Here is a 17,049-nt window from a genome sequence, read left to right as displayed (position 1 = left end):
CTCTCATAAGGCCAATATCAGAAGCAGGTGTTTGGAAATGATGTCATCAGCGTGCAGATGGCTGGTGTGTGCGGTGTCTGGTCTGGTTCTTCTTCCAGTTTTACCCAATGTCTGTCACCTTTACCTGAGCGAGCACCACCTGCTGATTACTTCACCTCCTCCTGTATCACAGGCTTGTGGAGTTTACACCATGCAGTTACACAGAAAGACAGGATATATCTCAAACTAAACTTTCCCTATAGGTCCAAATAGGTTTTCCCTAACACCCTCCTCTGCCATTGGACCTTTAATTTTGTAGGCCTTCCAACCACCTGAAAATACTGTAGAAATGCAGCGAGTTTGTTATGTTGCTATGAGAGTTGTCTTTTGTTTTAAGTTAGGCCTAAACGCTCCCACTTTGCATTAAATAATGCGTCTTGTGGTGCATTTCTAAATCAATTTACTCAGCAATTGTAGAGCATGACCTACCTCAGAGAAGTCTAACAAGTGGAAAGACCTTGTGTAGCTTGATAATCCCGAGCACACGATACAATTCTACTGCCTGTCAGATTCACTTTTAATGCTATTCCTGAGGGGGTGGCAGCTTTTTTACTACACAGCATTTTCTTCTGTGACTCGGTGGCTGAGCAAACGCTTATGACTCCTCATGCTTGCACTCCATTTTTCCACTTAGTTTTCATTAAGCGGCGAACAGAAAGATGTGGAACGAAGCAGATGTTCATTAGCTAATTTGTGAGTATATCGCACACGGACCGTTTAAGTTTCCTAAAATCATCAAGCGTATATACTGTGATACACTTGGCACATGAATGACAGAAGTGAACAAATATCACTTTTCCATTTACACCTTGTTTAATCCATTACTGTATTCATGACTTGAGCTGTTTCGGTGTCCGATCAAATAACTTTTAGGGCTAATGTGAATTTGCAAAGAAATACATGAGATACGAAACCATGCATGTCGTAACTTGATAACTTGAGTTGGTAAAATCCTGCAAATAAAAATACATGTACTGAATGGTAGTCTTGTTAATTTGCTAGAAAATAAGCATGAAGTTTATATTTATCTGTTTCGTGACTTGGTTTCATGACCAAAGTCATTACAATAATTATAAAGGAAATAATAAGCAGGGCGCTGCTGTAATGAAATTAAACAGATTATAAAACTTTATACATGCATATGTGCTGTACAGCTTAGGCCAATTAAAAAGTTAGAGCTGTTTTGATCAAATTAATATATTATGTTATGTAAAAAAAACTATACTGATGATGAGCTATTTTTACATGAACCAAACCTTTACAAAATAATTCAATTATTTAAATTAGTGGAACAGTATGAAGTAATTTAGATCACATAAAAGGTTACCTGATAATTTTTTTTTTTTTAATTGTGTAAAAATAAGAGCTACAGCATCTTAGACATGATGCAGAGTGGGCTTCAGATGATTTGTAATGATACCATGTTTCTTTGTACGTTACAATAATGCACCATAATTATCCTCCAATTTTTCCGTATCCAGATGTGGCACTCTTTCTGCTCTGCGTTCTGCCTAAACAAAAGAAAATTGGACTGCAAATCTTGTTTAAAAGCTTTGTGATATACAGCCCGAGTCTCCTCCAGTGCAAAGCAAAGAGTGCAATACGTTTTGTTTGGTTAATGCGCTGTAGCGGTATGACTTCTCCAGAGGATCTCTATGCCACGACTTTTATAAGTGCCTATTTTGTTGGGTCTCGAGGTGAAGAGGTGCCGGGTTAAAATCCGACTTGATCCCGGTTCTGGCAGTTGTGAATGGCTCAGTGCAGAAACATCCATACTGTGAATTGAAAGACGGATGCTTAAGTCCTTTCACAGCCACTTCTTAGCTACTGCTATTTTGCCCTTGAACAAGATACTTCACCTCCGTCAGTACGGGACGAGCCTATAAGAAAGATGTTTTAATATTTTACACGCTGTGTTTGTGTTAACACATTTAGGGTGTTGTCTCTAAAATACCTACTGTGTAAGACAGATTGTGTTGTTTTTAACAGAGCCATTCAAGCATAGCTGCCTCTCATCTGTCTGTAATATATGAGTGAAGATATACGGTATTATGAACTGTGTGATGCGCGGTACAGTGAGCTGATGTTAAAAGCAAGAGGCGCTTTGTTGCAAGTTGACGTTTGATATTTCCCCACAAGGATCCAAAGCCAAATGCAAAGCTATCTGGATCTGAAAGCTTTAATTGACACTTTTCCTGTGCATTGCATCGCTCAAGATACCTAACAATACCTTCTGACACTATTGATTGTTCACCATTTGTCCCAGTTATTAAAACTAGGACACAATTTCGAACTCCAGACTACGAGTGAGCTGGAGAAAGGCCTAGAGGTCTGTGTCTTATTTTGCATGCCTATAGTAAAATTTCCAAAAACGCTTCATTTTATACACTTGATTATCGCTCAGACTTTCAGTAAGATAATGTTTTTAAAGTAGGTGATTTAGTCTGCAAATGCAAACATGCCGCCCTGATCAAGTGCTAGTTTAATGCAATTGTTGTATGTTTCTTATCATTTATCATTATAATGAGGTCATTTAAAATTATCTAGAGATCTGACTGTACACTTTAAAAAATGCTGGGTTTTATTCGATCAAGAAATTTTTTATATTTGACTCAACAATTGGTTAAAACAACCCAGGGTCAAACTAACCCAGGATACTGTAGGTCAAATTACAACTGATTGGGTTGGGTTCTTCTCTTTTTGACCACATTGGGGATATGCAATCATTTGGATGCTCAAGGTCTACAGCTATGGTTTTTAATTCAAGCATCATGTTGTGTCATTGTAAATGTCAGTCTTTATCGGCTTCACTTTTGTCTTCATTCACATTTTGTCTGTGATGTAAGATGTAGATATTGTCACAACAGCGGTACCGCACTAAAACACCACCGTTTTTCAATGTTATACTCTAATAATATATACTCTGTTCTTACCTCAACCAAAGAACATATACTGACAAGAAGTGAAAGTCAATAGAACGTTCCATTGCAACACCAGCGCCCAGCAGCAGCCCTACAAATCCGCCATTTTGGAATGAAAGCGACTTGGGAGTCAACACAGAATAACATACAATCAGACCAGTGATCATTAATCCCTTTTTACAACTTATTTTCAGATATTTAGACAAATCTTCAACTTTTATATTGGCAAATTTTACATACAAACATACCGACATAAACTCATCCACCCGTAATATTTTGGCTCCATATACATACACATATACACACATATACATCTGAATTGCTCGAAATGGATTAAGTAAAAAAAAAACACAGCCACTGTCAAAAAGTGGCAATTATAGGATAACCGACAGAACAATGCATCATGTTCTATAAGATTATAATGTTTGTAGCGGGATCCAGGGGAATAATATGTGCAAAATATATTTCATACCTAGTGGAGTTGGTAACTAATAATAGTTCAAAATGTGTAAAGTAGCTTAAAATAGAATTACATAATAAAGCAAGAAAAAACTACCTCAAATGTGTATCTATTTAATGATTGGATTCCACAACTGATAACAACAACAACACAACACATACATACAAGACAGCATTTCGGGAACAAAATTTTAATTTTAAATTTTAATAAATTCGAATTTTCATTCCAAAATGGCGGCTGCGCTACTGAAGCGCCACCTAGTGACTGTTGCCAAAAACGAATGAGAGTTTCCCCTCTTGTGCTTCTATACTCTTCGCCTCAACTTGGATGAATGAATACATACCTTTCTTTTTTCAATGCGTGCACTTAATCGTTGTACAGCGTTTCTTGGATGTGTTAGCATTTAGCCTAGCCCCATTCATTCCTATGGCTCCAAACAAAAGTTTTATTTTGTGCCACCATACTTACTCGTGTAACTACTCATGTAACAGTCTCTAAATAGGAAAACATGCAAGTGTTTGTTGGCTTCTGAAATGCATCCCTGTTTGGATCCTAAGGAATGAATGGGGCTAGGCTAAGTGCTAACACATTCACTATGCACTATACAAAGATTAAAAGTGCACGCAATGAAAAAAGGATGTATGTATTATTCGTCAATGCGAAGTTAAAAACATAGTAAAATATTGAAGAACTGATGTTTTCCTTTAAAAAAAAACTAAATGCAAAGTGTAAGTATTTAGTAAGCTTTAGAGGTTTGAATATTTTAATAAGAGCTTTTATTACATTGGAGACTTCTTATGTTTATTTAAAGTATTCTAAAATCAGGCCAAAAACAGCTAAGTACACATTGGTGCGCACAAGAGAATTGATTCCCGCACTAATCATGCCTTCCAGATGAATGAGTGCATTTCTATTAACATCCCGTCTGTGTTTTTGAAGTACCGTATTCACGGTGGAATATTGCTTGCAGGTGGATTTCAGGCAATGCTTTTAATTTACTGGTGGAGCAAATCAATTCAGTCCGGCTAATTGCATGTTTGCTTTTTGCTCGTCGTCGTGTTCCCATGTTTTGAATTGGGTTCGGCAGAATGTTACTGACTGACAGCTTTAGTCTCTATTTCCTTAATTGTATAAAAATTAATGCCTCCTTTAAATTTCTGTTTTTGCAGTGATAACAACTTGAAGTATCCCAGCAAGCAATTTTGCGTTTAAACGTGTCTAATAGCTGTCCAAACACAGCCCAGACATCTGAATGAAATAAAAGAAATAAATTAAAACCAAACACCTTATAATCACTGTAGACTTTGCTTACATGATGCAATATCCAGCCCATTCTCAAGGCATTTTAGTCATGAAATATTTGTTTTATGGATACGATTCATGAATACGATTTTCCTCTTTTTTGTGTGTCAATGAGCACATATGTCATTTTTGTGTTGCAAAATTCCTATATATTGTTTTTTATGTCCCAGAGCACGACTTTTTGGTGTTATTTAATGTATTTTTTTTACCGTTGTCGCTTAGGGTTGGGGTTAGAAATCATTTCTGTTACATTTCAGATATCCTAACCCAAACCCAACATCTAACCCCAAGCAACAATAGTTTTAAAATCTTAAAAAAAAAAGAGAAACCAATACATAAAATGAAATCCTAACCCAAACGCCAGATCGAACCCCACCCACCCCCAAGTGAAAATGATTTCAAAATAGATTAAAAAAAAACAATACATAAAATGAGACACAAAGTCGCGTTTGGGGACACAAAAAACAATATATCTTTTTTTTGTGAAACGAACAAGACATTCATGCTCAATGACATAAAAAAGGGAAATTGTGTTCATAAACACAAATAAATAAATAAAATATTTTGTGACTATACCACAAAATGCCTTAAGATAGGGTTAAAAGTTATTTTGTCAAAAACGACATGTAACCAAATTCCAAATATAATACCAAAATATTTTTAGCTAGAAGTGGGTTACTCATGCCGGGTCTATAGTTAATCTAGACAGTGAAATGACTGTTATTGTTTGCTGGGTAATAGCAGGATTTTTTTTATTTTTAGGTGAATTATTCACTGACTGTTCTGGAGCAACATTGCTATGAACCGATCAGTTTAGGGTGGTTTGGTTGACAAAAATGATGAGCAAAGAAAGGTTTTTGATCCAGGAAGATGTCCTACTACATTAAAGCATGATTTATTAAATTAATTAATAGCACAATAATCAAATCCTAATATGCAAACATAATTTGTGGTATCAATCATGCCTGTAGCACAATCAGTACACACCATTTAACACAAGGTTAAAACTTACAGATGTAGTGGTGTCTCTTACTGCAGTATGAGCAACACCAGTAAAGATGTGGGCATTAAAAAGCACCACAATTTAAAGACAAGCATTATTTTTATTGCATTATTATTTCATGGCTTGTAACCTTGTAGCCCCTATGACATTGGTAAAATGAATGTTATTTTGTGTATTTGGAGTAATGCAATGTGTTCACTTGGTTTAACATAGAGTCTGCGGAAGTAAACGGTTGCCTACAATCCTTGCGTTCATTGTAGTCCACGAAAAGAGATTTCAGCTGGAGACGATATCTCGCATCATCTTAGACTTTGGGATTTGTAACTTTACAGATAGTTTACATGTACTTAGCATAAACTGTCAAAAAGATGGTCGACGCCCATTCGCTCTCTTCCATTGGTGAAAAGTGAAGCCGCCAGTGTCCCAATATGGCGCTGACATCTTGGGTCTTGAGTCTGCGTAGTAGCGATTTGTGACAAGTCCTGCGCACTAGTGAGCAGGAAGGAAAGCCGCAAAATCAAGGCCTCGCCCTCGCAGAATGTGCATATCACAGCTGTCAATCATGACGTGACACCCAGCGGCGATTCTAGGGTCTATGGGGGCCCCAAGCAGAAAATTCCCTGTGTGCAAGAAGTGTGCAAAACTTCTATACAATGTCCTTTGCTTAACCCACTATTATACAGTGCAACAGTTATTGCGAAAGATACATAATATACAAGTGTAATCTTCATCATACCTAACATTATTAACATGTTTGGATGCATAAATGGCATAACATGTTTGGAAATAATGACAGCAGAGAAATATTTTCTACATTATACAATGATAGCAATGATTAATAACTTATTTTTACAATAATGTTTTCAGAAACCAGTCATTTTATGACTGCTATACTAAATAATCTCAGTCATAGACATAGTAACTGCTAACTGTTATGTAAATTAGTGTCCTAGAGTTAAATATTAGTAAACTAAATATTAATTTCATATCTGAAAATACAGAACAGTATAACACATACATCTGTTGATTTTCTCAGCAACAATGCAATTCTATAGACTTGACAAGAGGTTTTCCAGAGATTTGTTTGATAATGTTTGAGACCTGACAGGGTGAGGATGTAGTTTGTCTCCCTTAAACTCATCATCTCTCCTTTCTTCTTCCCTTTCCCTGCTTTGCACAAAACATTTCTGATGTCCATCTACAGAAGCCAATAATGATCGAGTCAAAATAGGATTTGCATTGTTATTTAGAAACTTCCTTTAGTCTCATCATGTTTTCATAAGCTAACTAACTCACTCGCGTGGCGTCTTTTGAATGCGGTTGTGCGCGAATGAACGCAAAGACGCGCGCGGACATGAATATGTGCGTGTACGCGTCATTGCGACTGATTGGTAACTACATTGCATATAGATCCGTTTTGCCGCGATTGTCTTTGTAAAGGATTGCACTAGTTAACTGCTGAAATTTAAACTTGAGATTTACACCGGGGCACACAAGATTTACACTTGGGCACGTGCCTGACTGGAGCTGGACCGGACACATTAAACCACATGTGGGTACGAGGCTGCTCACTTTAGCGCCTTTTTGCGGTTAAATTGTTTTAAATCATTTGAGTGTTAGCATTTGCAAGCCTTTCAAACACGTGCAAATGATAAACTTTTCCTATTTAAATTTGCGTATTAATCTGGCAATCACAAGCCAAACCGTGGGTCGTGATCCATACGGATCAACTGCGACAGCACAACTGAATGATACAACGTCACCCATTCGCTACGTTCATTTTCGAAACTGGCAAGTTATCCACCTGGGTTGGATTTTGACAGGGCTAAGCCAATGTCAATCAACATTCCATCCAATCGGAATTTTGATATGCAGTCATGTTGAGTATCTATGTTCATCTACCGGGTGTAGCTGGCCATCCGAGAAACAAACTCGGGGGCCCTCTAGTGGCTCGGGGCTCCAAGCAGTTGCCTGCCTTGCCTGTTGACAAGGTGCGCCTCTGGTGACACCACTGTTTTTATAGCATTAAATAATTAACTAAAAACAAACTTATTTTAAAAACAAACACTTGAATTTACATCAGCGTTATAAAACTACAGTCAGGGGCGACATGCACCAATTTCTTTTAAGGGGGCAGAGTGTGCACAGTTCACAGAAATTTGTGCATGCACATACATCAAACGAATTATATTATATAGCTTTCAGTCTTTTCCATGGCACTTACATTTCTAACAATATGAGCGCCCCTGCCTTCATGCAAAAAACTCCAATATAAAAGTGTTGACTCACTTTCATATCAAATACTATTCAATCGGAATAATGACATGATATTGGTATCATATTTAAAACAGAAACGACATGTTTTATTTATTTAAGTTTTGTTTAATGACTTGTTTAATTGTGTCATTAATCCATTTTGCACAACAACTGCATTATGAAATAAATGTCATTTTAAATCCAAGTATATAAACAACGAAAATGACATAAGCATAGCAACGTGATTGATTTTAATGTTCAATAATGATTTAAAAAAATATGTTTAGATAAAATGATTGGAGGAACAAATTTTTGCATTAAATTTTACCTCATATGTGAGCATGTGTGATCCCGTGCCCACGTGAACTCTGGCGAACTTTGCCGTTGTGCTAAGAAGATAATTTCTACTAATATAACGTCGAGACGGTCACATTTAAAACCATACATTTTCTACACAGAGGAGGTTAACTGCACATTACCGTACTGGGGTTTGAAAATGTTGTGAACGTTTCTTGCATGTTTTAATTCCTCAGATAGCCAAATGTAGCAGCAACATGAAAGCTCGTGAGCACGCTCACGCTGATGGCGTCTGCGGCTGCTCTGACTGCAGCGCCTGCCGCCAGAAAGTAATGCGGCTTTAACATAGGATGCGGTGTGCGCGGAGCTCGCCGCTGTGTTCAGCGTAGGCAAGCGATTTGTGCTCTGATGGCCAGACCAAAGTAGGCGGGGTTTTCAATAAATACTACAGTGTTTATATTTGGGTGAAATAGTGGATGAATACAGAGACTGATGTTGCCCGTATCCATTTCACATAACTTTAAGCTGCCTACCTACAACAAGCTACTTGACTTAAAACACACCTGACATGCCAACTTGAATTGCTACGTGTTTTCATGACATGGCTTTCCTTCCGATGTCTCTGTAGGAGTATAAACTTGTATTATAAAGCTCTGGGAATTCCAATTATAAGCTTTTCGTTCATTTTGGTTGTTTGGATGCCCCGTTTCTATTGGCCGCGCGGGTAATCGTCACAGAGCGCAGCGCAAAAGTTAAACTATTTTGAACTTTGACCGCGGCGTGAACGCTGCCCTTGCGCTTTGCTCGACGCAACAACAAAAAAATGCCCTCGCACGGCGCAAGCCATTGAAATTAATGGGTTTCATAGCGCAGCACACACCGCGTCCTATGTGAAAGCCGGATAATGTAACATTTTCAAAACACTATCATAACGGCAAAAATCTCTGAAAAGGATGCAACACAGAATTAATAATATTCTGCATATTAAACAGATTAAAAGACAAGTTACTGATTGATGGACGCTTGTTTGATTTTCAGGTTGCATGCAAAATCCATTTGGCTCAAAAAACCAAGGGGGCACGTGCCCCCTCAGTATAAATGGGCATGACACCTCTGACTACAGTAAATGACAGAAACCAGCTTGGGGAAAAGGAAAACTGAAGTGTAATTTAATTGATTAGTTGGACTCAAGTCCCATTGAATAACATGGGGGAGGCGGGGTTTATGACCTATACTGGGACTGGGGGGCGATCGAGACGTTTTGGCGTCACTTTTCAGGGCTTGTGCGGCATGCTTGGTACTTACACCAAAACAAATGTAAAATCATGAAAAGGAAAAAAAAGGGGTTCTTTAAACCTGACACTCATGTGTTTTAACTAAATATACAGTAGGATGGTAATGTTGTTATTTATTGCAGTTTTTTAACCAATGTCTGTCCCAGTGGGAACAGCTTATGTTTCAATTACAGTCACCCAATGTTCAGTGCTTAAGCCTATAGGGAACGAATAAGTATCGATACAGATAATGTCCTACATTAACCTCCATATTCAGTCTCCTTCGGGAGATCTTCTCTCAGTCAAACCCATGTAACACGGTCGCAGTGCCGCAAACACAATCTTATCTGTTTTCCCCCGACTGTCTTAGTCTCTGAATGATTAGTGCTCTTCTGTGAGCTTTGAAAAGATGCCAAATAAAGAAAAGCAGTCTGTCGTGCTTGCTAATATGCAGTATGAGAGCGTGTGTGTTGTTTATTTAACGGTATTAGACAGCCTTTCAACCGCTTTAATTTCTGCTGTGACAGCATAATACATTTGACATCACGGATATGCATTGAAATAATACCACATAAAGGAAAGCAATTGAATACTTTTAGGGCTTTCAATAGATTTGCATAGATCATTTAACATGCACTCAAAGGCTTTGTTCACACTGCACACAAATCCAATTTGGTTTTCAAATCGGATCCTTGAGATTTACTGTCTGCAATGCCATTTTGCAAGTGATGAAATTAGATTACCACGTCTATTTAGATTTAGTGCAGACAGTGGATCTATATTAGTTGCTTTTTACATGTGTGTGTGTTTTCACATGCAGCATGTGCATTCACTGGGAATTGAACCCATGACCTTTTGCATTGCTTGCGCTGGGCTCTACATATCATTATTACAGGAACGCTCTTGAATGTAGATGTAATTGTATTAGAGAATAATCCTCCAGAAAGCATCCCGGACTCTGTGCCTTGCCTGAGGGCACATTGGCGATAACTCGGGACTTGCTTCTAGTTGGAATATAACCAGCAACCTTCAGGTTACAAGCCTTTAGCCTTTTTCACTATAGCACACCAACCCCTGTTCATTATCTCTGGGTTTCCTTTGCAGGTTTTGTCCGAATTTGTAAGACATTGGAGAAAACTAGTCATAATAAATTCAGTTACCTCCATTTATTCAGTTACCAGACCGGTTCCCAAACTGTCTGTGTCATGAAATGTTGTACTAATATTTATACTAATATTAATTAGGAGTTGTGCAATATGTTGTTGTTATTCAGATCATTGCAGGATGATTACAATTCACAAACGTAAACATGGACAAACATTACGCAAAGACACATTTAGCATTACTCAGAGACAGTAGAATATATCCAACAGGTTTTCCGAGGACACATCTTGCAAGTGTTGTCAGGACAATTCTACTCGTGATAAGTACTCATATCGTCTATTTTCACACGCCGTGATTGGAATTTCATATTCCCGTCCATCACATACAAATGGAAATATTGCACGTCCAAACGCATTCACATCTCGGTGCTCATAACGTCGAGCCGAGAGTCACCCGGCCTGCAAATTGCCCGTGGAAAATTCTTGTTTGCTTGAGTATTATGCATGCCACATCCCATTCAGACCTTTGTGTTGGCCATATCTCCTGCATGCACAATTTCAGCCGCGGGACTGTGACATTTCCCAAACCCGTCTGCGATCGGTCACGGCACCCGGAATCCCTGAAATATTTTCATCGGTTGATGCGTCTCCCAGCATCTACATTCAGAGATATTATCCTGTCCTTGATGTTTTATCATTAGTTGGAAAGTGTTTGGGCCCCTACTGAGATCTTTTGATGGAGCACAGACAATAAAGTGATGGAGACAACCAGCCAATTTTGCCCGCTGAGACTGTTCCACAGCAAGGCGCATGAGTATCTGTGGTAAAAGTGGAAAGATAGTCACACTGCACAGCACAGTAGCTCGCATGCATTTGCCGGCGCGTCATTATTCTGATGACTGTGTGTGAAGAGTGTGGAATATGGACTCTGCGTGTTTATTAATAAATTATTTTCATAAAGTCATTTTACTTCGTTCTCTCATTTCCTTGCTTTCTGTATAACAGGAAAGATTTGAAGCATGTGGAGTGCTTTAACATTTCACAGGGTGCTGTTCTATTGCCACAGCAAACCAGTGTAAAAAATTTGAACATTAGGCCCCTTAGAAAACCATTGCCTGGAGTGTAATGACCATTTCACTGTACATTATCACAGGCTGCCTAAAAACTACCAAATAAAAAAATGAATGGACATGAAATATTAATTGGAGTTTAAATCATATTTAAACCTTATTCACACAGCACTTTGGTCCCGGAAAATACCTGTAAAATTGGCAGACAAGATTCAGTGGGAATGCAAACACATCCCGTAAATGTTCTGGGATCGTTCCCGGAAAGAGGACTTTGCCGTAAAATACCGTGAAAGCCCTCAGTCGCAGAAACATGCCGTAATGGGCGTGTCGTAGTGAGGACATTCCAAGTGCAGGACTTTAAACACGTCACGGGTCTTTCCAGGATCTTTCCAAGTTATTGGCAGTGTGAATGAACAAAAAAATCTAACAATCCTGGAAAAATCCTGGGTGAATTTTCTGTTTATTTTACATTACATTTACCTGACACTTTTATCCAAAGCGACTTACAATTGCTATATATGTCAGAGGTCGCATGCCTCTAGAGCAACTAGGGGTTAAGTGTCTTGCTCAGGGACACAATGGTGTGTCTCAGTGAATTCGAACCCGAGTCTCTCACACCAAAGGCATGTGTCTTATCCACTGCGACATCACCACCACCTTTTTTCTGTACTGTCTGTGTGAAAAGGGCTTTAGATCAATTTAAAGCCTTCTTTCACTACTGTACAAAAAATACTCTGCTACCACTGTAGCCTGGAAAATAGTCTGTTATTTTCCGTGTACGCAAACGTACGCGCACAGTCGAACACACAGCCTTGCAAAGTATAGTTTATTTGACACGAACGGATACATACACGTTCGACGCATGCGCAATGCGAACAAATGCAACACATCTCCTAAGCAACAGGCTACATTCACCTGTAGGCACATGCGCGCCCGACATGTACAGTGTACATAGGTTTTAGATATCTGGCTGTGCGTGTACCGTACGCATGCACTCTTTTGATGACGAAAAATTACATTATGAGCCCTGTATGCAGAACAAACTCAACTTTGTTATTTAAAATGTAAGTGCGTGGTTTGCGCGCTCATAATGGTAGCGACGCGGTGCGACACGCACGGTTTTTCCAGGTGCGTCCGGACAGCATTGAGTAAAAAACATCTTAACTTTTTAGAATGCCGCAAGCGCAACGCAGGTCAAGAACCTCAGGAGCGCAACTGCCCGAGCGCTTTGGAAAGAAGGAGAAAGCGGTGCGCCTAGTGTTTTCCACACATTTTTAGACGCGACATGTGAACGGCTCTTAACTCTTTCACCGCCATAGTTTAAAAAAAAAGTTGCCAGCCAGCGCCAGCGTTTTCATGATTTTCACAAAAGTTTAATGTCTTACAGAAAATGTTGTTCTTCAAATATATAAACATACAATATACCAAATGAAAGAACAGACCCTCTGCTTTCAAAAATAAAATAAAAAAACGTTTCATCCTACCTTCAGTAGTTCTTTTGTAATCAGCTTTTGAATATGGGTTCACTTACACTTCCGGGTTTAAAAAGTTGCGGAAGGGCGCCACCAAGTGGATAATAGCGGCATTGCGGAAAGACGGAAAAACTCGTCATTGGCGGGGAAGCGTTTTCTCTTGATTGACGAGATATCTCGTCAATGGCGGGGAAAGAGTTAAAAGTGCTGTATTACGCTTGGATGTCCTTGATGTTTTATCATTAGATGGAAAGTGTTTGGGCCCCTACTAAGATCCCTAAAAGTGCTGTATTACACATGGAAGGCTAGTGGTTGGCAATATGCATATTACGCATGCAAATGACTTTATCATTTTCACAAATTCCCATTTTGTGTAGTTTTTTCTCTCATGTAAATAAATGCTGAAACACAAATAAAGTTTTTAATTGAAAACAGTGTAGTTTAAACACGGAGCCACACCGTTCTAAAAAATTGAACACATTGTTTTCTATGAGTATACGCACATCGGCGCTGACAGGTGGCGCCTGTACGCGGTGCCCAGCTACGACTCAGGAAGTTGCTCAAATCCCTGTCACCCCACAGAGTGCCACTCACATAGTTTTACATTAAATAACATCATATTTGTCTCAAATCGTAATCGAGTAACATTGGCTGCTACTGTATATTGTGCATTTTGAAGTAGACGCTATCTGACTAAGCTCAAGCTATTTAATGTGCACTTCCGGTGTATGATACCTCCGAGTTGTCCTAGACGCGACTCGACGCGGTGCTGAGCTGCAACCCCTTAAGAAAGCAATTAGCAACATGGAAACAATCTGCAAACCAAGTCACTTTTTTATATAGACTACTATGTAAAAGTTCCTTGTTGATTTACAATTAATGTCAACTTTCTTGACTGAGTCAAGTTGAAATAACTTTAGCTTATTTTATAATTTATAGCAACTCCTCACTAGTTTATTAAACTTAAAAATTTAAGTGCAACACTGATTTTTTTACAGTGTAGTTAGTTGATACATTTAATTATTTATAATACTGAAATCCTGATGTAGACCACTGATGAAATAACATTGTCATAGTATTGTCTTTATGATTACTGTGCCAGGCCAGAAAACACTCTTTTGAAATGGCTCTCGTCCAATCAGATAGATTTCCAAACAGGCATTTACATTTCAATCATGGACATTTATGAGCTATTATGTTAGCTAGTGAAGAGGAAGTGCTCGTTTCATCTCTATCATACTAACATGCAGTCTTTCTGTAAGTGCTTTTGTGACTTCTCTCCTTCATTTAATACCTCTTATGTGTGTGTTTCCATTTTCTCCATCTAGATGTTCACACCACAACCCCCCCACCCACCACTACCACCATCAACCCTGATGCCTCCCAAGGTACAGTACATCTCAGCTTCAGGGTTTCTCACCCCATCTCACCTTTATTTTTTTTTTACATTTTTCCCTTTCTCAACGTTTTCTTTCTCCTGCTGTGTGTGCGCGTCCCTGTGTGTGTATGTCTGCTGATGCATGTTTCTGTCCATGAGCTAAAAAGACAGTGACGGGGGTAAAGTGCAGGTTTGCTCCGAGGTAGCCGGGCCGCTCTAATAAGATCTCACGCCGATAGTGGACCCGGTGGTCTCTCGGTGCTGTCATTGTCACTTGTTGGGTTGTGCTTGTCAAATCCTTTTCTGTCATTCGCCTGATCTTTCACCGCTGAGATTCATTTTGGAGAGAGAATCTTATCGGGATCTTGCGCGGCGTCTCGGCAGGCCTCAGATTACGATTACAAATGTCCTCGACCTTCCGTAAGAATGACAACAACTCGTTGTTGAAATGGTGGGAAGCAATGTACCATAAAAGCCGTATGCGCAGCCAAAGACCAATGATGAATTATATAATGGGATTTTTTCCTGGAACCGAAGCAATGAGGAATCCCATGTGGGAATACTGATCAATTTGCAAGATTTATATCAGCACATATGGAAGCTCAAAGAGGCCATTGTTAATTTTATTTTATTTTTTTGATTTTGATGAAAAGTTGATGTTGATTTTTCTATTGGTATGAAGACAATCATTTAAAAAATGTACAACAATTAGAGGATCGAAGGGACATTAATAGTGATTCACCACTTTTTTTCTTCCGAACGTTTTTCATTTGTCACTTTAATTTCCCAATAGCTACTTCATTCTGATCCTAAATGAGATTTTCTCTAACAGATCAGAGTCTTTTGAGCACTTACAAAGGATGAACCAATCCACGTTTATTTACATGCAAAGAAAAGCTTGGGACTAGGAATTCCCAGCAAATAAATCAATGGGAGGTAATTGGCGCTACATGGAAATGTAATACATTTTTGATGAGCCAGCAAAGAGTGAGAAAGAATAGGGCGCGCTCTACTATCAAAAAAATCAATTAAGCCATAATGCCTTGCTGAAATGCTCCGTAGCTTTAGGGAGTGACATTTAGAGATGATTGCAAAATAAATGGCCAAATGAAAGTGCCCTGTAGTCTGATAGTGACACCTTTCAGTGTCGGTCATTCAGAGCAGAGGCATGGTCATCTACTTTGTGATTTTCTGTAATCATCCAGCTGAACTAAGTCATGTCCGTTTCTCTCTGGTTCCTCCCTAGCCTGTTCTCATGCAAAGTAAGCATGCAATAAGTTTTATTGGTGTAACAGTCTTAACCTCGGATTACCGTTCGAGCAGAGCTTGCTTTCAAGCGGCCACAGGGAGTAATCCACACGCAGTGTGAGTACTGGAGGGCTCAGGGGAGCCGGCAGCCGTCTGAAAGAGTGACTGTGTTTTATCTGATATGCAGTTTAATCTTAAGGATGTAGAATAAGCGTATGCAGCCGGCTGTGAATGTCTGAATATGACCCGGGGCGTATGGGACAAGGATGTGGAACCTGAGGCATTATTAACTGTTTTGGTTAGATTCACCTATCTTGGCAAGATTTGTTCTGCCTTTACTAATTTGGCTGAATTAAAAGAGAAAAAAATGTCATACAATGTCGAACAGAGCTCTCATTTCTGATGTGATCTGCGAAAACCCATCACATGGTGAAATGTGACCAATTACAGGTTTTGATACCAAATGAAAGTTGGTATGCCTGTTCTGGACAAGGCTGAGTCTATTAAAGAATTTAGCCAATCAGATGTTTCATTGTAACAGCATGGTGTCACACAGCAAGCTTCACAGTGCCCACATAGAGTAAATCGCCGTGAATTCCCTCTCATTTCTGATGCGATCTGCAAAAACCTCACATGGTAAATTTAAAAATTATAGGATTTGATACCAAACAAAAGTTGGTATGGTGGTGAAAGATTTACTGTACATGTTGTAAAAGATACAAAATGGTCAATAGCATGACTACAGTACTCTACCTTCATTGGACTCCTCCTCTTCATGTGAAATAGTCCATTATAACATCATTTAGGGCACTGAAATCACCAGGATTGACCAGATTGAGGCAATCAAGAGCATTAAAGTGAGGAGCTACTTTAAACTCCGTTGTTCCCATAGCTTACACAGGACTGGGGGAAGTGTGAATTGATACTATAGATTGTAAAAAAGGATGGACTACGCCCGTTTGCTCTCTTCTATTGGTGAAAAGTGAAGCCGCCTGTGTCCTGATACGGCGCTGACATCTTGGGTCTTGAGTCTGCGCAATAGCGAGCAGGTAGAAAAGCCACGAAATCAAGGCCCTGCACTTGCTCTCGCAGAATGCGCATTTCACAGCTGTCAATCATGACGTGACACCACTGTTTTTATTCACCTTATTTTTCACGTCAACAAGGGCGGCGCCATTTCGCTCATTTTGTCAACGTTCTTCCGGCCGCATAGACGATGAGCAGCT

General features: G+C 39.1%; 1 protein-coding gene across 3 annotated transcripts in view; it reads left to right on the top strand.

Moving 5' to 3' along the window:
- The window catches only part of cadm1b (cell adhesion molecule 1b), a 205,779-nt gene that overhangs the window by 151,338 nt on the left and 37,392 nt on the right, over positions 1-17,049 (top strand). For 2 of the 3 annotated variants that reach the window (XM_065281370.1, XM_065281369.1), the window contains one exon: positions 14,526-14,585. The exons of the other annotated variant lie outside the window; for it this stretch is intronic. In XM_065281370.1, the coding sequence (XP_065137442.1) occupies positions 14,526-14,585 (60 nt within the window). The remainder of the gene's footprint in view (positions 1-14,525; positions 14,586-17,049) is intronic. 3 annotated transcript variants of the gene reach the window in all.

The sequence above is a fragment of the Paramisgurnus dabryanus genome, chromosome 8, assembly GCF_030506205.2.
Source record: "Paramisgurnus dabryanus chromosome 8, PD_genome_1.1, whole genome shotgun sequence".
NCBI lineage: Eukaryota > Metazoa > Chordata > Actinopteri > Cypriniformes > Cobitidae > Paramisgurnus > Paramisgurnus dabryanus.
Note: the sequence above shows the minus strand (reverse complement) of the source record. Positions and strands in the feature narration are given on the sequence as shown.